The sequence below is a fragment of the Battus philenor genome, unplaced genomic scaffold (assembly GCF_028537555.1).
Source record: "Battus philenor isolate CCGP_79_NKW_IND1 unplaced genomic scaffold, ilBatPhil1.0.hap1 SCAF_12, whole genome shotgun sequence".
NCBI classification, from domain to species: Eukaryota; Metazoa; Arthropoda; class Insecta; order Lepidoptera; family Papilionidae; genus Battus; species Battus philenor.
This window is the reverse complement of record NW_027181674.1, coordinates 4,908,976-4,932,535: the sequence shown is the minus strand read 5'-3', so window position 1 is coordinate 4,932,535 and position 23,560 is coordinate 4,908,976. Positions and strand designations below refer to the sequence as shown.

Genomic DNA, 23,560 nt, shown 5'->3' with positions numbered 1-23,560 from the left:
TAATGCGATTAGTAAAAATTTATAATGTACTTTAAAATATTACTAAAAAAACTTACACCATACCATATACACATATACCATAGCACGCATTTACAATCTGTGGCACTTAATGTCAAGTAACATCATATCACACGTAAAAAATGTCAATAAACAGCTTAAATGTACATTCTTGAAATGGCTGTAGAATTAATGTAAACATTTGTTATTTATCAACACAAAATATTATTTAAGTATTTATTATTTGTGATTAAAATGCATAATATAGATTCTGATAGTGACGATGATTTACCTTCAGGGTGGATTCAAAAACCTACCGAAGACGGAAATGTTTACTTTGTCAAGTACACACTTAAATTGAATTTCTAAATAAGTTAATTGTTGAAGTATGATTTCTAATATAAAATTATCATAACATTGCGTATAATTGTAGTTCATTCACGAATAAAATACAATGGACCCATCCCAGAACAGGACGGAAAAAAATAATACCGAAAGAATTACCATTTGGTTGGACAAAAAGAATTGATGAGAGTGGTAAAACAATATATCTACAACAAGACACTGGTAATCAAACTTATGTCGATCCTCGACTTGCTTTTGCTACCGAAGAAAAGAACCATGTACATGATTTTCGGCAGCGCTTTGATTCATCCACAACTGCATTTCAGGTACTGCAATAGAAATATTGTATTTGTAGATTTCATAGTAAAATACTATCAATCATGAAAATGTATTATGAAATATGCTCTGCATATAATTTTGATACATTTTTTCCTAAAATAAGTTTGGAGAAGACTTCAATAACTTAATAATATATATAATAACAAAGTAATTACTATTTTCTATGTTTACTTCTGTGCTAAAAATGTATAGTGGTAATAACTCCCAGACCAAAATAATTTAATGAGAGAAGATCAAGAAATCCTAATAAATGATATTTATCAGTTATAATGATCAGATTATTATTAAATTTATTTATTTAGATCAAAAAACTGAATAATATTTAAAAATAACCAAACAGAAAAATGATTCATAAGGTATATATATGACAACCACAAATAATTTTATCTTGTAAGATGTTTTTGTCTGATAATATAGTATAAAAAAAATCTATAAATACATATTTTAATTTCCAGGTGCTCCATGGAGTTGATTTGTCAGGGAAATATGCCTTAATAACAGGTTGTAATGCAGGGATTGGGTATGAAACTGCAAAATCGCTAGCAAGACATGGTTGTAATGTTCTTATGGCTAATCGTAACATGGAAGCAACTCAAAAGGCAATAGAAGATATTGTTCAAAGTACTAATGCATCAGAAGATAACTTAAAGTTTATTCATTTAGATTTGGCATCATTTCAAAGTGTCAAAAAATGTGCTATGGCTGTCAAAACTGTTTTTTCAGAGTAGGTTTTGTCTTTTTTATAATTAATCTTTTACTTATTAAATCCCTAGCAGACTAATTGTTAAAAGTAATTGATCTGTTGCAGTTGAACATAATATTGAAAATTTAAAATGATATCAGAATAATCACTTTATTACTTCATTTCATGTCTTAATAATTAAAAAAATGAGTTTTCTATTGCACATGCTGCAACACTAATAAAATCGTGATTATATTTTCACTGTATTACTTTTAGGTACATATTATTTTTAATAATATTTAATTTCTGATGTCATCCTAATTCAGTTGTAATTTTTTAGTAATAACAGCACTAAAAAATTACTATTTTAATTTTCTCTGCAATTTTTCCTCTCCTAGAGAATATTACTTGTGCCTAAACGAAAATATGAAACAAGAAATTTGCTGAATTAATTGGTTGAGGTCACTCCCAGCTTTGCTCTGAGCCATACATTTGGTGATTGATATATTTATAATTGATCCTCTTTCTATTTTTGGTTTAAGTTCAATGAGGAATGATTTCTTTAAATATTTTGATTTCTTACTTTAATTTCTTGAAACATAACTTTAATATTTCTACAATGGTGTGACATTAGAGTATTAATTCTCAATCAGCCCTGGCAGGGGATCCCACCTAAGTTCACAAGCTTTGCTACTTTAAAAGAGGCATTTGGCTAATTTCTCTTTGTGGCCTTCCAGCTCAAACCTGGATAATTTGAAAATGCCACATGGGCTGCAGTGGAAGTCCAGTCCAAAAAGCAGAGACAATGCTGTTTACTCCATGACATTCACAGATTCATTGGATGATAACAAAACTGCTGGTGCTTAGCATAAATTTGTTTATAGTAACTAAGTAAGAAAAGGATTAATATATAGCTACTCCCGCTATGTAGAAGTAGCTGTGCAATGAAGTGCTACATAGCGGAAGTAGCTATATATTAATCCTTTTCTTACTCAGGATGGACTTCTGCAAAATAATGCCTGAATCTATTAGATTACAGTAACTAAGCTTGAGACATCAGTGGGAGCCATGGCGTAGGCTCTTGCATTATTTGGTTCAACTGATGAAGTAACTAATTTGCCTGTTAAATTTAATTCTTTTTTATAATTTTTTTCCAGCCACCTTGACATGTTAATATTGAATGCAGGAGTTTTTGGTCTACCTTATACAGAAACAGTTGATAAATTAGAAACAATGTTTCAAGTCAATTATTTAGCCCAACTTTATTTAACTTTGTTGTTAGAACCTTTATTGAAGAAAGGGTCCAGAGTAATATTTGTGTCTTCAGAATCTCATAAGTAAGTAATGTTTATTTTAGATTAAAATTACACTTTACTTACCTAAATAGTTACACAAGTTTTAAAAAATATAATTCTCTTAAAATACTGTATAAATAAATAATTGACTATTATTTTTACAATAAATCATTATAATATATTCTCTAGCATAAGTCATTAATCATATTAATTTAAAAATTACAAATGCCTCAAAAACTATTTTCTGGTTATTTAAATATTATTTAATTTACTTAAATGTAATATAAATAAATATATTTTATTATGTCCCATAAATCAAAGTCTTGTTATAAGACAGGTATTAGTCAACAGCAAAAAAAGGTTTAAAAAGTGTTGGTAACCTTTTTATATATATAGTTATAAATTAAAACTATTAAAAAAATTAAAGACATCTTGCACATTCTGTGATGTTTTTTATTTTGCAAGGACTCAAAATCTACTCACCTATGTTGTTTTTTTACCTACTTTTTGTTACCCTAATTAGCCCTCCTTTAAATGACAAATAAAAATGTATATTGCTGTAAGATGTTGGGAGAAACAACTTTGGACATGTTTTAAAATTTTATGATGCCATAATCAACTTTAATAAGCCGATAGATATAAAAGACCAACAGCCTGAGGGAAGGCTATCTAAAGCTACAGAGCTCTCAGGCTTTGCTACTATAAAAGAGGCTCTAAACTAAGTCTTGCCACTTTAAACCCACGAAATCTACAAATGCCACCTGAGCAGCAGTCTAAGTCACATAAAAAAGTATCACTTGATTTATGCTAGACATTGTTTTATAGAATATTTTATACTTGTGCATTCACATATATAATAACAAAGTACATATATAATTTTAGATTTGCCCATTTGAAAAATGTGTTTAATCAGCAGAATCTTGCAATGACCAGAGACACATTTAGCTCCATGATGGCATATAATAATTCTAAACTGTACATGGTTATAGTGTCCAAGGTAAAGTAATTATACATGTTTATATTTTTAATTGCATGACTGAATACAAATAAGATTATACAATGTTTATTATAAAAATAATTTTTATTTCATAAACTGCAAAACAACAGTGATAGTACCAATAACTTTAATTATACAGAGTAGTTAGTTATAGGTGTCAAAGCAAAATAAAATTATTACTCTGAATATTTTTTTTATATTTAAATACGGCTGGCCAATAGCTACTAGAAGTACAGTCTGCTGTAACAGATAGTAAACAATAATTAATTTTAACCATACTAATCCAAATTTTTAAATTATCATCATATATTCGTTATTATTACATTATTAATTATTACTAAAATAATTTTTTGGATAGGGAATCTGGTACCATATATTAATTGATACATTTACTCCTTTAAAAGCTTTTCACACCCATTAATAATCATCCTGTATATCATGAAAGATTTTCTTAATGACAATTGTTTATGACTATCAAAGCATTGAAATGTAATTTTTCAGTTTTAATATTGTTTTTCTAAGAATTCTGTTCCATATAATTTGTATAAATTGCCTAGTATATCAAATAACATTTCTTTCATTACAGATTCTTAGTGAAAAATGGAAAGAAAAAGGAATTTCAGTGAACTCTTTACATCCGGGCAACATGGTTTACTCTAACCTGAGCAAAACGTGGTGGCTTTATAGACTCGTATTTTTGATTGTTAGACCATTTACAAAGTCAATGGTAATAAAATATTGTTTTTGGACCTTTACTAGAGAATGTTCATCCTCATCATCATCATCATCATTTCGGCCATAGCATGGTGCGTGATATAGGCCTCCCCTCATAGATTTCCAACAGGAGCCAGTTGGAAGCAGCCTTCATCCAGTGTCTTCCAACAACCTTCACTAAAATACCAGCAAGATGTCCTATATGTATATGCTATTTTTTAATTTAAAATCACAGTAAACAAAATATTTTCTGGGATTACATTATTATTAGGGATCATCATATCTTTGATAATACTCATATATTTTAAATTATTATAAATGAAAAAAACATAGATATCACAACTTCTTGAAAAAGAGTGATTTAATAAACAAATAAAATCTTATTTCAAATAAACTTTTGTAATAAGATATTAAATCAATAAATTCATTAATGTGATTTTTAAAATTGATAATTTGTATTATCTGCAAGGTTTAAATTATTTTACTTTATTCATGGTTATTGAGTTAAGTATGTAACATGATAGTGAATTATATAAAAAGATTTAAGTAAGTTCTACTTCATCATCATGTTGACTTTCCGCTACCTTGACAATATTATCGGCCCTGTGCATGTGTGCTGTATACTGCTGGCCCATTCTTCTTCAATTATATATAAACAAATTCTAATTTTTAAGCAACAAGCGGCAGCCACAACTGTGTATGCAGCAACAGCAAGTGAATTAAAAGGAGTAACAGGGCTGTACTTCAATAACTGTTTCTACTGTGCTGAATCCGAGCTTGCCCGAGATAAAGATATAGCCGGGGAAATATTCACCATGTCTTTAAAAATGATTGAAGAACGTATGGAAACAGACATTACAAAAAAGTTTAATAACAAATGTTGAATATTAATAATAAAATGATTTTTTAATATATATTTTTTCAATTCTAAGTAAAATTGTGTAAATTGTTTCCTTATTTGTTCCTAATTTTATTTGGTAAATGTCTTACTTTGAAACGTAAAATAACAAAAATGATTACTTAGCGAGAATGTTTTTACGTATTCTTAGATATGATACAAGAACGCCTTTATATTTCATATTGATAAAATCAGCAAAATGAAACAAGCTTAAACAGAATAAATCCTGTATTCGCCCAAATAGTAAATGCTCTATTTATTATAATAGGTCATATATTTTGGGGTAAAACAAATGTATTTTAATGTTTATACAACTTGCGTTTGTCCTGTCTGATATGTTTATAACCTGTGATTTGACGAGTTCATTAATTCCTGTCTAATGTCTTTGTGTTTTTCGAACACAAACGAAGTACATCGAAAAAGCCTTACAGGGTTAGAGAAAAAGATATTTAGATGACATTATTCTTTACTTATGAAAGCAATACACAAATTGCTTCTTAAAAGCTAGCGGAGGCTAAAATATTTCTTAATATCTCTAATTATTAACACCTACTAATATCATCCGTTCTGTTAACTTAAAAAGTGCGGTTGAAAAAGCTTTTTTGTATTTTATCTGGTAAATGTAATATTATTCAAATCGCACATAAATACTAACAATAGGGAAACCCTTTATCCTAAATGAAACGCAACATTTTTATGTGAAATAAACCATATGGCTGTTATATACAGAATGCTAGTATTAATATTTTTTTCTGATCTGGCTTGCATGCACTTTTGCTTAATTGTCATTTGAAGATTCTGCCGTATCTTTTGACTATATTAGATGGCCATTTATACACCACATATTTATGAAAAAAAATGTTTTAATATTGTATATGCAGTAACAATTATCCAAACGATTATTTTCATTCTGTATCTGTGTATTTGTGTCAAGGTAAATTGACAAGTGAAGTGATTTTGGGAAAGTGATTAAAATTAAAATCATTGTTAAAAAGTTATTAAAATCGTTTATTAAAACATAAATAGAGTACTTGAATATTTTTCAATGTTTGTAGCATGGCACCTATTTATAATTATTGTATTTTCGTTATAATTCCTGTGAAGAAATGCTAGTTCGGACGCTCCCAACGGTCGTGAAATTTAGACTTATTATGAAGAATTAGTGATTAACTATCTAATATCATGTTGTTCTTGTGGATAATTTATTTAAATAAAATAGAAATTCCCGCCGTTTTATAATGAGCGATAAACTAAACAGAGAGTTTTACGCTTCGGGTGCCGCAGCCTTCAATTATAACAATGTGGTAAGTACTAGAAATATTTTTCCTTACATTTTTACAATAGACAGAATTGAAATTATTTTTTTAATGATATAGTTTTGTATGTAGTAAAATCGAATGAAAAATATTTGCATGTGGATTACAACAACCGATTATGTACTATATTTGTATTTAATCTCGATACCATATTAATTATCAATTTACATTCACTAGTCTTCCCATACTTAAAGTTTGCTTTATCTGTTTAGTTCTTTTCACAAATATTATAATAACCTTGTCATTTGTTAAATATTTCATATAAGTCTGAAACAATAATACATGACTAGGTTTAAAAAATGTTAGATTTAAATAGACACATTAACCATTATGTTGTGTATATATGCAGTCTGACAAATTAATATTAAGATAAAATAATTGGACAGTAAAAATGTTAGCATTTTTATTAATTCTCTGAGGTTAGACCATCTGCATCATTGATTTATGCAATACCTATGTATAATAAAAGTTAAATTTCTTATACTCATATGAATAAAACATATCCATTAAGCTTCACCACCAAAAAAGTAGGTATTTTGCTCAAAAGCATTGATTTTCCTTTTTTAAAGGCAAGATAAAATAGTCTGTGCCTTAAAAACACATATACTACATGAATATATTACAATGTGATATTTTAAAGAAATTACAAATTAACCATTACATATAATATATACACACCTATAAATCAGTATAAACCCCATTTTTATAGATTTACTAAGGTACAAAAGTGTTACTATCTCAACAATTCTTTAAAATAAATTACTCATAGAATTAGTTTGAATTGTAGCGATAATACTAACAGTTCTGTTTATTTATTACAGAGTATATATATTTTTAAAACATACTGGTAGATTTTATACTAATGATGGAAGATAAATATGAAAAGGTTATTTATAATTTTTAGATACTTTAGTAATAGGTAAAATATAGGTATTTAATATCTACAATATTTATACCAAAGTCTATGCTTTTGGTTTTGTTTGTTTTATAAAGGAATATTGTATAAACTACTTCATTATCTTTTCAAATGTATAAGTCTTCAATGTATTTACTACTATATCACCAAGGTATGCCTTTCATAGAAGCCCTGTCACCAAAATATAGTGACCTATATTTTAAATTCATATTAATATTTTAAATCACATTTAATAGCAATTAGCTAAGTTAGAAATGTGTAATATACAGTGTTCATCTACAAACAGCAGAGTATTACTGTTCAAGTAACAATATAATATAATGATTTTTTTTAACAAAAAGGAATTTGTTGGCTTTTTTAACACAGGGTTTTCTTAATATAAAATTAAATGATTAATAACTTAAAAATGTGTGTGTACTAGAGAGAGGATGGGCAGTAGTCATGAGCATAAAATACAATACCACATATTACATAATATATAGATGAGAAAAGAGTTTTATCCGTTAAATTTGTTATATTTAATATAAACAATTATATTCACTTTTTGATTTTTTAAAGAACTAAATAGTGGCAAATATTTGTAATACATCTATTATTATCCAATATAACCTTGATAAGGACATTTATTTTGTACCAAGAAAGCCTTAACTGATTATAAATTCTACATTTTTAACTTGTCCCTCTCATAGGTAAAGGAATTAATTCCTGTAAATGTTGCCAAAAGCAGATATGGTGCTCTCTTTATCACAATTCTATAATTTTTGTCACCATATATTCAGTACCAGTTTTTCTATATGCCATTATTATATGCCAGAATAATTTATAAATAAAATTGCTCTTGCTTATAACATGTTAATTTGTCTGTCTGGTAAAAAGCTATTTTTTTAGTTTGTTGCTTAGATTTTTATTAACCAAGTATTATTCTGACTTCATTGTCTCCGATTAGCAGTATACACATTGATTGACTACAAGTGTAAAACTTTATAGTGGTGAATGTGTAGCTCATTTTACTGTCAATTAATGTGTGGTTACAACCAATCCAAAGATTAAGATTTTCATAAATAATATAGTAAGAAAGAGCATTTCCAAAATCCAGACAGTACTTATTAAAATTAATTCTTGTTTACTATCTCTTCCTGCAAACTTTGTATCGCCCAAAGTTATTAGCTTGTTGCATTCTAATAGATAAAATCAATTAATGTAACATGTTTCAAAGCAATCATTTTATATAGGTTGACTGGAAATAAGCTTTTACACCTATTTATAACCAATCATCATGTGAAGTAAATCTACTTTTTTACACATTTTAAATGCCCGTAACAGTTACAATTGTAAATATAAGATTACCATACATTTGTTATAATCCTAATCAGATATGTATGATCTGAGCATTGTTATGGCTTTACTTTCCGTTAAGCTACTTCAAGGTTAAGTGTTACACATTAATTTTAGTTAGAACAAATCAATTATTAGGTTTGGTATTGTCAATCTCACTTCTTAATAGAAGAGAGGAAGAACAGTAAATGTTAACCGTGTTCAATATGGTCTAATCATTATCTATGGGAGAGAGCATGTTAAGGATTTTTCTACAAGATTATATTGAAAATAAAAAGATCCATAGATGAATGAAACTTCCAACATAGCTCAGCGAATTGGCATGTTGGAATGGTAGTGGGCAGGTCATACAGTGCGCAGAACAGAAGCCTACTGGGACCATAAGTGTCTGCAATGAAGACAATATACTGGGAAGTAAGAAAAGGACCAATATTTGGCCACTTCCGCACATGCAGTGGTAGTCGTGCAATGAAATGCACCGCCCGCCAGCCCGCTGATAAATGCGCATGCGGCAAACAATGCGAATCACACAACCGCCACCGCCAAATTACTCAATTTTATTTTCATGCAATGGTAGTTGTGCATCCGCCCACAAGGAGGCAAGCCTATTTCGAACACAAAAGGTCCTATGGATTTATGGAAGAGATGAGATGATTTATGGGAGATGATGTCTTATTGATTGTTGAAGTAAGCATAATTTATTTGAAATTAAAAAAAAAACATAATTATAAATTCCTATGATGAATAGTCTGTATGATGTTGAATATTAAATTAAAGCTCTCTTGAGTAATAAATTGAAAATAATTTAAAAAAATTATGTTTTTATACATGCAACTTTTTAGGCATAAGTATAGTATACTTTAGTTTTATAATTAACCAGGAAATTAATTTTTCGGTATCCCATACAGCTATTTTAATTTTAATTGCGTGTAATTCTTTTGCTGAAAAATATATACCAATGGTAACTCTCAATAACCAACAAGCCCACAACTTGTCTGTCACCTTGATTAAGAAATAAGGTGGTCCATTGTTTGCCATTTTCTATTTAGCCAATGTGTTGGTTCTATGAACAATAAAAGAAGTGCTTCGATCCCACGACGTTACAATGCGATCTGGGGCAGGCTTTTGACACAATTAAATTATCGGCGAAGTAGCAATGCGACATGGCATTATTTTGTACTGTTTTGCTTTTTGTGTTGTTACTGTTTCCCTGGACCGACATGTTGGCAATGTATGTTAACTGTCAATCTCTGTGGATTTATTAATAGATTCATCGCTCTACTTAGTCTACTTATCAGAGAATGATAATTAATGTATTAATAACAAATTTCGTTACAAGATTGTATATTAACTTTTTAAATTATAATTTTTTTACCGGACTTTCACTGCTGTGTAATGACATTTGCTGGTTCAGCTAGTTCGAGGCGGCAGGGCGCTGTGGGTGCCTAGCATAGGAGACTTATTAAAATAGCGAAGGTCTACGGCTCGAACCTATTACTGCTTCACCGGATTAGGAGTCTGATTGCAGCATTTAACTTATACATTGCCGACATCTATGATCCTTTCCATATTATCTCAGCTCATGTTTTGTCCAAGAAGGAATACTTAAGCATTTTACGAAAGAAATTTCTTTGAATCCACGGTATTCTTAACATTTGGCGCCGATAACACTTTTAGCGTCTATTCTTTGCCTTGATTTATAAAATGTATTTAAACATAAAAAGAGGTATATTTATTATATTTTTAATTCAAAAAACGAATAAAAACATGTGCAACCGTGGGCTGTTGGTGCCTCAAGGTTCTTGAGTTGCGACCACCACCACCAGACCTGTCAACGTGGTGATTTCTGGGAGAGACCTGTGCCGTGCAGCGGGTGTCTGTTGACTAAGATGATGATATTAACTTCAAATCTATTAGATATATATATATATATATTTTAGCCTTACACTGACGACTAGAAGTTACGTTTACTTGTTAGAAACATTAATTAGCTTAATCTAACGGTGGCGTAAAACTTTCTTGTATATATTACGATTTTTTTTATTACTTTTGAGATTGCATGTTCAAGGCAACGCCTTGCTGAGGTACCAGGGGGCGCCTGGTGCTCGCGTGAGGTGAACTAAACTGCGCATATTAGGCTTTATTATTCTATGTATTGAATTTGTTAAATAGGCGAAAGTATTTATTAATAATAATACAGAATAACAGATACAGCGGATCATGTTATGAAATATATTTCATTTTATTTATTTATTTTAATTCATAGGGATTTAACTTTCGTTAACTATTATAATAAATTTTACTTTGGTTTCTGTGAGTAATGTTTTTATCATAACAATACGCTAAAGGAAATAGTTGTTATTAATGTTAAAATACCTTAAATTAAGAAGAATTACTTCCGTAACGTTTGATTTTCAAATAATCACAACGTAAAACTTAGTTCATTTCTTCGATTTTACTTTTAATTGCATGTTGTGTTCACGTCTACAAAATCGTTACTTATACTTTGTTGTTTGCGTAATCGAATGGTTTAGTGTACCAGTAGGGAATTCACTGCTCAACAAAAGCCTGCACTATAACTGTTAAGTGCCACAGTTTTATGATTTATACAGTAATCGATAACCAAAGTAAGTAAAAATGTCTAATGGTTTATTACCTGTTAATATACAAATATACTAATAGTTGGCACAAGCCTAAGAAAAAGGTCTGTTAAGTGTAAAATAATTGCTCAGAAAATGATTATTTTTGGTTAAAATAAACGAAATAATTGTTTCCTATAATGTCATTTCATAGAAGATTTGTTGCGTTTATCAAAATAAATGCCATGTTTGCAATAAAGTGTACGGTGGTATACGGCTCCTATTTCCAAGTGTCGCCGAACTGGCATGTCGCTAGCCTTGTGTTTTCACTTCCAACGAACTGCACTCAAAAAGGCGTGGCTAATAAATTAGCTTGGAACGTTATAGCTTATATACATGCCTTTGATAGTTTCGTGAACAATCGACATATACTAGATACGTAGGTTATAAGTAATCGCGTGTTCGTCACAAAATCTATCTACATTGTTGGCAATGTTCGGAATTCAGTTTTAACAGACAGTCTTGCGAAACAGTTGCCGTTTCACGACCTTTTGTCGTAACGTTCTGCGAGTTAAAACATTGATTTATTAACTTTTTAATAGTGTAAAATGAGCGTTTTCATTATGAAGAATGGACAATCGCGAAGGAAGCTATTGAATATATACATAAACTTAGTCACATAGTGAAAGTGCAAATGGCCACCGGTGACGAAATGTAGTTATTGTTGAGTGATGTGACATTAGTGATTGAGAAATATGGATGCAGTGTCGTCAGTGGGGCGAAAAGATCGCGCAATGAAAAAAGTTTTTTTTCCGCATGGAAACGTCAAAATGGTTGGTCAACATTACATTTTTGCTAGCCTATTATGCATTAACTTCAATTAGTTGCGAGATTATTTAAAGCTTAAATAAAGTTATTTAAAAACTTAAAAACTATTACAAAAACCATTAAGACAAATTTATAGTTAAAATTAGTCAAACTTGTTAATGCATCAAAACTAGTGTAAATAAAAGTTTATTGCGAAATGCATTGTTTAATGCAAAAAAGGGAACGCCTTTATTAAATCGATGAGAATTTTTTCATATTTCGTGTTCGTTAGGGCACGAAAAAGGTTTTAATGTAAAATAAAAAAAAATGCAAATAGGTAGTGCCACAGAGTAAATTAAAATACCTGTCCCCGGATGTCAAACGAAACACAAATTTGACGTTAATCTAAACAAAAAAGGCGTGTAAGGATTACCTTTGATATGCATCCAAGTTAATTACAATAAGTTTTGACAGTACGAAGTCCGTCGGGGCTTCTTAATATAAATAAATTAAAGATTATGGAAGTTTAATAAAATTTTTATGCAATAAATCCGTCTTTTTCATAAAAATAAAAGGGATGATTCTATATATGAAAACGTCTAACTTAAAAACCGTTTTTCTGATCAGCATTTAATTGATTTCTACTAGATGTTACTAATAAGTAAGATATAAGTGACAAATAGATCCTTGATTATTATTCATATTTTACAGTTGTGCATGCTAGCTTTTCAATCAAACCTATGCATATATAATAATAATTATTATTAATAATAGTAATATAATAATAATTATTATTATCATTCGTTTCATCATCATCGTTGTTCGCGTGCAATTATCAAATTAAAACATAAAAGTTAATACACACATTGTATAGTATTAACTAGGAGTTCTTTTCTTGCGGGTTTGGACTAGGAATTCTATATGTTGATATATATTGTGGCTGATTTGTTCTATACTGCTAAGTTCACGTTGTTACATAGAGTATTTAATGGTAATGTCTGGTTATCATCGAATACCCTTTCAAACACCAAACAAAAGCCAGTTGCAATAAATTATTCTTTTACGATCGTTTTCTGTTAAGGTGCGGTCTTTCCCGTTCGTGCCGACCTATTTTAGCTACACCTAGTTTCTACAGAGCAGCCACGATTATTGATCATTGGGTTCATTGTACTTTAGCTTGTGCTACGTGTATATGTATAAGGTGCAGACAGGTGGAAAGACGACCTTGTTAAAGATATCAGAAGAAGTTAGGCGCCGGCCGCTTCCAACAGACGATCCTATTGAAAATCTCTGAGGGAGGTCAATGATAAATAGTGGACGTCTTACAGTTGAAATAAATACGGTAGGTATTACATTTATCTTAATGTCGTCGTCGTCCCCTCCCCGGTGGCTTTTGGTTCCAGACAATCCATGAAACTTCAAATAAAAGAAACTGAAGAGTTCATGGACGTCCCAATCCAATGAAATAAATAACGTATTGACCCGAACACAGGTTCCTGTAGCGATTCCGCGAGCTTAAGGAAGAAGCTTTGTTAAATAGTAAATTACCAAAAAAAACTTTAATACTGGTGTCTATTAAAGTAGCCGTAGACGAACGAAAGTAACCGGTAAAGCCAAGCGGAATTGAAAGTTGAAGTGCTAGTGGGCAAGCCACATGGCACGAAGAAAAGATGGCCGTTGGGGCGTTAAGAAGTTAAGACGGACGTAAAGACAACGGATGAACGCGCAGCACAGGACATCTACCCACAAAGAGGACTATGTCCAGTCGTGGGCGACCTGCGGCTAAAATGATAACGATGAATCAACTGTTTTAAATACTCAGGCTAATAATGTATAAAAATTTCATCCAACTAAACCCGATACGTATGTATAAGCCATGTAAATATAATGCGACATGGTCCGGTCGCCTGGAAGTTCGTATTGGAAAGCTGAAACAGTACAGCGGCTAGATTTAATAAAACATCCGTATTCGTAACTTTTCCCATTAAAACTTTACGCTGCCGTAGGCTCGCGTGCCGTAAAATTTATTTATATTTCTCTCTTTTTATTGATCGGTATTAATAGTTAGAAGTATGAATAGTATATTTATTTTACCCATTATATATTTCACTTGGTGCGACATATGTTTTTTTACCAAGTAAATAAGATCATGGAGAAACGTGCCTAGGTAGGAGCCAAGCTAAGCGCCGCCGTAGCGACTGTTGACGGCAGTCTGATGGAATGAAGCGGCCGATACTTTCCCCCTTCTTACCATGGATACCACAAGAGCGGTGCAGCGGTTTCGGTAGCACTATAATACATGAATGGATACTATGGGCTGACAAACTCAGCGCAACGCGGTTCATTAACAAGATTGACAGACGACTTTAATACGAATTAATTGGAAATCAATGATGAAGACTTATATCCGGTAGGAGATGTTTCACAGCAGCAATGATGATGGTGTTAAGTGTTCCAAATAATGTGCAAGAAAAAATGGTGCACCAATATTTGTCTATGATTCATAAGAGTTCGTTATTGCCACCATGGTTACAGGTGGTCTCAATATATAAATAAGGGAAAAATTTGCCACATGCGTATTATGTTTTTCTTCCTATTTACACTGATATAAGAGCCTCTGTTGAATGTCTGACCGGCTCGTCAGCAGGTTAGCATTCTGAGCACGTGTTCGCTTATTATGTTTAACGCTAAAATAATTGACGATTGAAAAGTGAATGTAAATGTACTTGCATAAAGATATTTTGAATTTCAAAGAAAGGTTTTGTTTTCTTTAACTCGCTGCCAGTCAATGTTGGCTAGCGTTATCGTATCCAATTACGCGCTGTAATTACGAAGATACTGTTCAAATTACGTCACACTAATCGAATAATTGTATAACGCGATACGTTATCCAAATTACATCAATTTGATGTCGTATTCAATACCGATATTGTAAAATCGAATTTTCCATTAAATATTAATTCGGATTATGTAACGGCTTGTATGACAGCGGGTGTCTCACTGGTTGTGGCTTCAACAAAGTAATCATTTATAAATTACATTTGAATTTTTTAACAACCTCCAAATTTCTATTTCATGTTATTTACTTCGATTTATACAATAGACTACTAGACTCGTGTGGTTTGGTTTATCGGAAATAGACTTGCATGTGATTTGCATTCAACTTTCGATTAAATCGAAAGAAGTTTAGAAATCTGTATTAGACAAAACGTAATGAATGTCTAGACAGATGGACAGTGAAGGTGTGAATTTTACACTAAAGCAAATATTGCGTTATCTGTGATGGCTCCGAAATTGACATACGATCTTAAGCCGCTCGATCTTCGTTCTCCTAACCGGCAAGGACTATCTGATCTAGATTGTAGATACCGCCACGTACAGCCCTTCATCCAGCGTTCTGACGACCTTAACAAGATTGTCTGTCCACTTTGTGGGTAGTCATAGTTGTGCTTGTCTAAGGGCCCCGACAGTCATCCGTTCTGCTTGCTTTGTAGTCTGTCCACTGCTATATCAACTTGATAATCTACTGGCTTCTTCCGTTGCTTACGTTCGTCTATGGATCTTCTCAATTTTGATTTTATCTTGTAGAGAATCTCGAAAAATAATCCTCACCATAGTTTGTTAAGTGACTGTGAGCTTGTCAATGAGTTCTAAAGTAAGAGGCCACGTTTCACAGGCGATAATCATTGGTTTATAAAGTAGCTTAAAAGGAAGCAAGCGATGACTACCGCTAGCGAGCAATAAAAATAATTACCATCCGACGTCTCCCCTCCGCTTCTCTAGCCGCAACGGACTCTAAAACGTTTTCAACTTAACTATATCCTTATTCACAGCATTTATTAAACAGTTACAGAAGCCATAAGTATTTCCTTCGAACGGGGAAAGCGTTAGAGAAAATGATACGTTATCTTGAACATTACGAAAGTCTTACGATACTGTCTACACATAAGTGTCGCTGAAACAGTTTAACCGACGTTACGGAACGTTTCTCGGATCATTTAAATCGTGTCATTAAAAAAGAAATCTTTGCGTATTAAGTTCGCTTTTAATCGGGACACTAAAATGGCTCCATAAATAAGTCGTGGTTGGAGGTGAACAGTCGGACGGTTCGGTAACAGGGGAAAGTAGTTAATTACGCGGCAGCGCATTGTGTGTGTGAATATAACGTGGACGGTGTGAATAAACGGTGCCGAGCTCGCCATACGGCCCACCCGAGACAGACGTGGGTGTTCTTGGATTTATTGTCTTCGGGCGAAAGTAAAACTTACTATAAATTCGAGTAATATACGAGCAGCTGTTATATTTAGATCGCGTCTTATTGAAACTTTCAAAGAATTTAATATTTTACGATGTTAACATCGCTGTTATTAAGAAATATTTATTTAAATTTTTAGCTGCTCTACAAGACTTCGTACTGTCAAAAATTATATGGATGACGCAGTACAGAAGAAACAATTAAATATCGTATTTAAGAGTGATTATTTATGCATTTATAATTTTATTACATCTATTACTTATAAAATATGGATTTATTTCGCATGTTGCTGAGGTTCAATGATAATGTGAATATTTTTTTATTTTAATAGTTAACATTATATTTTTTGTTTGTTTACAACAAGACACTCCTTTTTTTCGATTGACGTCAAATGTTTGACAGCTAGAGATCGGTTTTAATTTATTATGTGGTTTGTATTGGAAAAGGAAAAATGTGGTGCTTAATATTTTTCTTGTAAATTCTCCATCTTTTTCCTCTTCAAATAATTTTTCTCGTGCCTTTCTTGAGTTTTACGATTAACAATACTTTGATAATCCGATTTTATTTATATAAATTTTCTCTGTACAGACAATTCGTAGCGTATTCATCTAAAGTTGATTTGTAATTACGCGTTGTGAAGTTCAGAGTTCAACATCGAATTAGTTTGCATGATTAATTTGATCGAGGGCTTATTCATAACTTTCTAAATTAGTAATGACATTTAAATGTATTATTAGAATTAACGTTACGTTTTTTATCTTTTATTGCAGTAATTTAAATTTTTATGCAGTCACCAATTTTGTACCAAAGTTGAGTATTGATATCGCAACGGTAGAAAATTGAAATTAGCGATCTCGCGGGTTTGATTCCCGGCATATAGTCTTATATATAATTCACACCTTTTGCATTATATACATTGCCAATGCTCACAAATAAGTATCCAGAGCACGGGCAACAACGTAGTCCTCTGTGTGCGATCGTCAAACCGCTTGCTAAGCGTGGCGATAATGGTTTATCCCCCATAGATATCTTTCGGGTTTCCCCCCTATAGTTATCTTTGGGGAGGATTATGCCTTGCAGTGGGCATCTTCTTTTTGTTTTTGAATAAAATGTTATTGACAAATCATGTAAACTTTTAAACACATTTTATTTAATATTCATGTACTATTTATTAGTTTTACTTTACGACATTTATGGTAATATCTGTTATTTCATATGATCATTGTATTTCTTACAATAACTTGTGTATAGCAATACCTATTATTGGGCTTATTCACTTATGTCGTATTAAGGGCAATTGCAAGTCTGTAGATGTCCCACTTGTAAATAGGTTGCTATCACGCTATCGAAGTTGACCTTGCCTACCCAAATGATTCCCATTTGAAATATTTTATTTTTATTTTAAATACTTTTGTAGTTTCATTTATTTAAGGCTTTTGATATCATATGTTTAATGTAGATATTACATTATTTAATTTTGGTTTTTAGTTAAAATTTTCAATGTTTGTAGTAATTAACAAATTGTTACTTGTTTTTTTAATGCATTTACCGTTAATGACTTGTTTATTATTAAATACAAATGTTTATTGCGTCGCGTAATGATGCCGCAGTGGATGTATCTATAAATAACACAGACGTGTGCAGCCTTGCAGCCACCCGAAGCGGTAAAATGAAACCAAGACCGGACTCTCCGGCCAATATCACATTAGAAACCGCTACGGGAACAGCACACCTCGACGCATATTGGTTACAGCATTCAAGTTCAACTAGGGATACCAACTGTTACGTCTAAAATTAGGAGATAGACACTTACGAAATCAAAGTTTCATTTAAATTTTTGGGCTATGCTCGAGATATCTTTATGAGTTATATATTATCGAAGCAGAAATAACTAGATTCATAGACGAGCGAAATAACCGACATAGCTCAGCGGAGTCCTAAGTTTAAATGGTAATAAGCTGCAGAGTCCATAAGGTTCTGCAGTGGAGACCGCAGGCCTATCAAGGTTCTTGTCCAAAAGCACGACAATGCTCATTTCGAATTATTACCTCTTCCTCTCTGCCATCTCCGATCACACTCATGGACAGACCAGTGCCATGGATGACTCAATCCCGTTATCTAGGTTTTGGATGACAAACACAATTTGGATGACAAAAAAAATAGAATCGCTAAACAGCGGGAGTATTTCCATCGGACAACCTATAACTGCCTTACGACTTTACCTAGTTCTACCAATATCGGAGTCCTATTTAATGGTCAATAAACCATTTCGATAAAATTATACGTTTATTATAATATCTTTAAGTTATATTGTTGTGAGTCTGTCTGAGTACGACATATACAAGATTCAATACAAAATGGGACTTATCCGTTGTTAATTAATAACATGGAAACAGTAGTCTGTATCAGAGCGAAGTAGCTGTGACAATTTGTTCTAGACGACGCTAATAAAAAATGGAGCGTTCCGGGTGAAAGGTTTTCTGTTCTGCACTAGATTCTCTAACCGCTGAGACCAAGTCATCACTAATTCTAGTAAAACTTTGATCACGAATGTACTCATTAACACAATGAATTGTTTTTTACATTTCAATGCGTCGATTTTATTCACATATTTGATCCAATTTTATTATCTGTATTTACAATTAAAGAATCGTAAGTAGAATTAAATACACATTGTATATCTAGAATCTCTGAAATTACATTATTGCATATCTAAAATTTAATTAATAATGTTTATCTACATCTTTTCGTCCAATATCTGCAAGTGCTTTAAGATGAATGTCTACAAATTAAGTGTGGTACCATTGACGACAGTTAAAAATAGTCTCTCAACTAGAGCCTCAACGACAAGCTCATTGTCGCTCAACGAGCCATGTATATCGGTATTTCTCTACGAAACAATCAGGAATAAGGAGATCCACAGGCGATTAAAATGTAACCGACATTATCTAAACTATTAGCTAGTTGAATAGAACGGTTGGCCTCTGGGGCCTTAAAGTTCTGGAGCAGAGAACATGAACCTTCAAGCGCACAGTAGGACCATACCCACAAGGTGCACAGATGACCTCGATGAGGTCATCGGAAGACATTAGAAATTTATGAAGGAGGCGTATGTCCAAAGAGGACCGTTCTACAGCTGATGATTTATTTCATATTGACTTAAAATTAGTGTATACGACTTTATAAAGATTTGAAATAAAAATGTATATTCTTATTAGGAACACGTAACGTATTCCTGTTGAAATTGCTCTATCAACAAAAAGTATAATAATGCCACTGTCACTTTCTTAAATTGGTATTCGATTTAAATAGAATAATGTAAAAGTGAAAAGTTTTATCAATTAAACGGCCTTGAAAAAATCGATATTGATTACAATTGTGTCGAAATCGTAATACCGCGTTAGGTAAGGTTCAATTAGATCGTCCGTCGGATCGATTGATTGGCGTCCAGCCGAAAGATCATCGCGGTAGCGTCGATAAAACGAGTTCTCGATAACATCTGTTGTCCGAAATACTCTTTTGCTAAGTATTACGTAACAACGGTCGATTGTTGAACATTACATTGTACAATATAACAGTGAGTTACAAGAGATGCAAGAAGTGGCTTAGATGAACATATAATATTTATTATTCAACAATCAACATTATCTGCTATATACATTTTAAGAAATCGGCACTTTGATTATTATAAATTTACAGCGTGATTGGTTATAAATGTAAAAACTTAGAGGTGAATGTATAGCTCATTTGTCAGCAAAAATCTTCACCAAATAACTTATATAATGAAACAAATTTTCGTACAGGACTAAAAAAATTATGCTGTAGAAAATCTTCCAAATTTTAAGGAGAATGTTGTTGTTCCATATATATATTATTATTTTTTCACGAAATATCAAACTAATAAATTAAAAACTGGTTTTAAACTAAACATAGTATAAATGCTGTTAGCGTGTCAGTATGAAGGAATTTTTAAGTGACTGAGTTTGTTCCTGGCTCTAAGAAAATAAGAGTTCAATTTAATTTTAGTTTAAAATTAAGTGTGCTCTTTTGGCATTCTAATCAGGTACACCAGTAATCACTTTAAAAGATTTAAAGTAGATAATGTTATGTTTAAATGAATATTCATTTAAACACGAAATGAAAGTCAAAAAACGCTTTAACGCTGTACACTGACTACCATATTCAATATTAAAAAAAAAAAATTCCAAATCTTACACAGATTAAAAATAACAAACAGCATTTTTATGTGTTATTCATTATCTTCAAAGACGGTTCCATTTAAACTAAAATGCGTGTATGGACAATTGAAAGAAATTAAACACATCTTCGTAATAACATTTCGTGTATCAATAACAATTGGCAGTTTACCCGTGAGGGCCATTAAGTGATGAATGGTTGCCTAATCGTGAACCACTCAAGATAATGGATGTAATATAAATGTAACACTATAAAGTTCATCTGCATTACGTCAGCACTTATTTTGTTATATTGACGGATTTGTGAGTCGTTGATAATATGAAAGTAGTTGAGTATTTTATATCATGTACTCGTGTATGCTACGAGGGTTCAAAACGCGCCTTGTTCTGAAAATAGCCTACAACAAACTATGACAAGTTTTTTTTTATTATCATTTTACAATATTCTTAATACAGTAGTAGTGTAATTCATTTTTACGCTTTATTACTACTTATATAATCATTCACACTCTTTTCTCTCTCGGATGGAAATATGCGGGGTCTCTGAGGAGCGTTCGACTGCTAAAACAAACCGGGTAAAGCTTTTATTTCTATCAGACAAACAATTGCTCAGCTTTAAAAAATAAAACGATTAGTTCTAGCAGATACTACTAACTTTGTATTACAGTGTAACATTAATGTCGCAGTTCCAATTAATTCAAAGGACTTTATTATTTGATGAACTAATGCCCTTCCGGGAATCGTAATAATATGGAATAAGGAAAGAATTAAAAACCATGGTTACATTGTTTACGATATAAATAACTACAGTTCTTAACGAATATACAATGTTGTTGTGTGCATACCATTATTATAGAAATGACCATATTTCCTCTTCAAGAATAACGTTTAGTTATACAATAACCTATCATAAATTATATGGGGAAGAAAAGTCTTCGATTGGAGGTCGTGTATAGTCTGAACAGGTTTATGGCTCTCTCTATCCAGATAGACTGAAGACTCTAAAACGGTGTCCAGAAGTAGATGGACAAGTACAGCGGGAGTCGTATACGCCCCACATGGCATGGGATGTATTAATATAATGAATATAATATGTACTAACTCACAACCTATTTTTAAGAAAATGGTCAAGAACTAATCCCTAGATCTATGATTGTTTATTCGTTAATACATTTCTTTTTCTTCCTCTGTTTCTTTATTCTTTCTGAGACACCTGCGATCCAAATCAGTTTGATGTTTCTATTTATTATTGTATTACGTTTATAATATTTATTATATCTTATTTATTATACGTATATATGCATATACATATATATGTATGTTTTGTACACGTAACTACCCATTATTTATACTCCTACTGTTTCCATACCATGGTTGTCTGTAAGAGATTGCCTTGTGTGATAAGACCGCCCATAGTACTCTTTTGTTTATTATTATGAAACCATTTAAATGTATCTACGCGTGTACAATCAAAAATATAAAATTAAGTTAAATTCGAAGTCTAAATTAAATGGAAAACTATGTATTGTGGTCACGGCTTCAGAAAAGAGATTTTATATTTATCTCTGCGTTTGTCAATAATATAGTGCTCTCAATGATTGCTAGTGAAAGTGTACCTTATGCTAGTGGTTGTTCACCTCGACTGTATCACCTAATATCTTATTGATCAAAGTACTAGAGACTCTAATCTTTATATCAGAGGTCGATATCAATAACTTACAAATGATTGGTCTGAAATAGTTCAATGATAACATATTCGGTACGGAAGCTTACGAAATGTTCCTGCGATGTTCTAACAATAATTATACTTTTCATTTCATATTCACGTAATTTATACAAAGTAAATCATCAAGATAATTGAATTAATGTTCACATAGTTCACGCTATTAGTTTTGCGGTGAGCTATGTTATATATTTTACTTTCTTTTTCATATTATTCGTTTTATTTAATACGCGCAACGCATCCAAAATATTGTTACGCACTAAACAATCGATTAGACTTTTGGTAGTAGATTATGACAGACCCGAGTTAGTGGCACTGTCCAAAAATTTTTCATAAATATATTAAATAAAAATAAATTTCATATAATGTTACCATAATGACATGGGACCCACGCCCCACAGGGGAATAATTTGATTGTTAAGGGGAGCAATTCGAAAGTGGACTCGACACGAGTGTAAGTAACCCTTTCGCTATATATATATATGTATATATATATACATATATATATATAGGGGTGGGAGAATTTTAGAAAGGCTAAGGAAGGCATGGCACATAAAAGGTTGAAAAATCCTGTTGTACAGGATGATTGGTAATAGTTGTAAAAGCTTTAAAGGTGTAATAAAAGTGAATGTATAGCTTATTTGTCAGCAAAAAGTTTTAATGTTTGTTGACGTTATAGGCATAACCTATTACTGTACATAGTCAAATGGTTCTGATGGGCGGAGGCAGCGATGGCGGCGTGTGACGATGCGGAAATGCGGGTTAGCGTTTAGAAATCTGTTTTCGCTCGTTACTGATAAAAGCTTGATCAGAGAAACGCGGACAGTGCGTAGATAGAAAATATTGAGCCACGGAGATATATTCTGATAGCTGGGATTACTAGATGATCGATACATTTAGTTATTACGGTTAACTTTATATACAATATATATACACGTAGAAGTTCACCAGTCATAATTTTTTCATTGTAAACATATAATATATATTTTGGATGATAATAACATGTAAAAAATCATTCTCCCTTGCCGTAACATAGTGTTAACCAGCGCGGAAGGTGGAATTTATATTATGTACGCCGCCAAATGTAACATAACCCAGCGGGTAGGTGCCGAAGTAAAGACTACACACTGGCAAGCGCAGTGAAGGATGTCTATCCACAAGAAAGA

At 31.8% G+C, this 23,560-nt stretch overlaps 2 protein-coding genes across 4 annotated transcripts in view; both read left to right on the top strand.

Moving 5' to 3' along the window:
• Nucleotides 1-116: 116 nt before the first annotated feature.
• On the top strand, nt 117-5,261 carry Wwox (WW domain-containing oxidoreductase). 2 transcript variants are annotated; one of them, XM_068776566.1, is made up of 7 exons: nt 117-191; nt 431-668; nt 1,137-1,405; nt 2,521-2,700; nt 3,541-3,655; nt 4,242-4,382; nt 5,044-5,261. In XM_068776566.1, the coding sequence occupies exons 1-7, from the start codon at nt 160-162 to the stop codon at nt 5,251-5,253; spliced, it is 1,185 nt and encodes a 394-aa protein (XP_068632667.1). In that variant the 5' UTR covers nt 117-159; the 3' UTR covers nt 5,254-5,261. The 2 variants fall into 2 exon arrangements, with proteins under 2 accessions (XP_068632667.1, XP_068632666.1); XM_068776565.1 differs by having other exon boundaries at nt 132-341.
• Nucleotides 5,262-6,248: 987 nt separating this feature from the next.
• Nucleotides 6,249-23,560, top strand: part of jvl (javelin-like) — a 129,002-nt gene continuing 111,690 nt past the window's right edge. For both annotated transcript variants that reach the window (XM_068776405.1, XM_068776407.1), the window contains exon 1: nt 6,249-6,571. In XM_068776405.1, coding sequence (XP_068632506.1) covers nt 6,506-6,571 — 66 coding nt within the window. In that variant the 5' untranslated portion in view covers nt 6,249-6,505. The remainder of the gene's footprint in view (nt 6,572-23,560) is intronic.

What these genes read in the sequence shown, in the direction of transcription:
- Wwox (XM_068776565.1), top strand. Translation starts at nt 253, where the DNA reads ATGCATAATATAGATTCTGATAGTGACGATGATTTACCTTCAGGGTGG. An exon ending in GTCAAAACTGTTTTTTCAGA is followed by an intron (nt 1,406 to 2,520) that starts GTAGGTTTTGTC and finishes ATTTTTTTCCAG; the next exon opens with CCACCTTGACATGTTAATAT. An exon ending in GTGTCTTCAGAATCTCATAA is followed by an intron (nt 2,701 to 3,540) that starts GTAAGTAATGTT and finishes ATATAATTTTAG; the next exon opens with ATTTGCCCATTTGAAAAATG.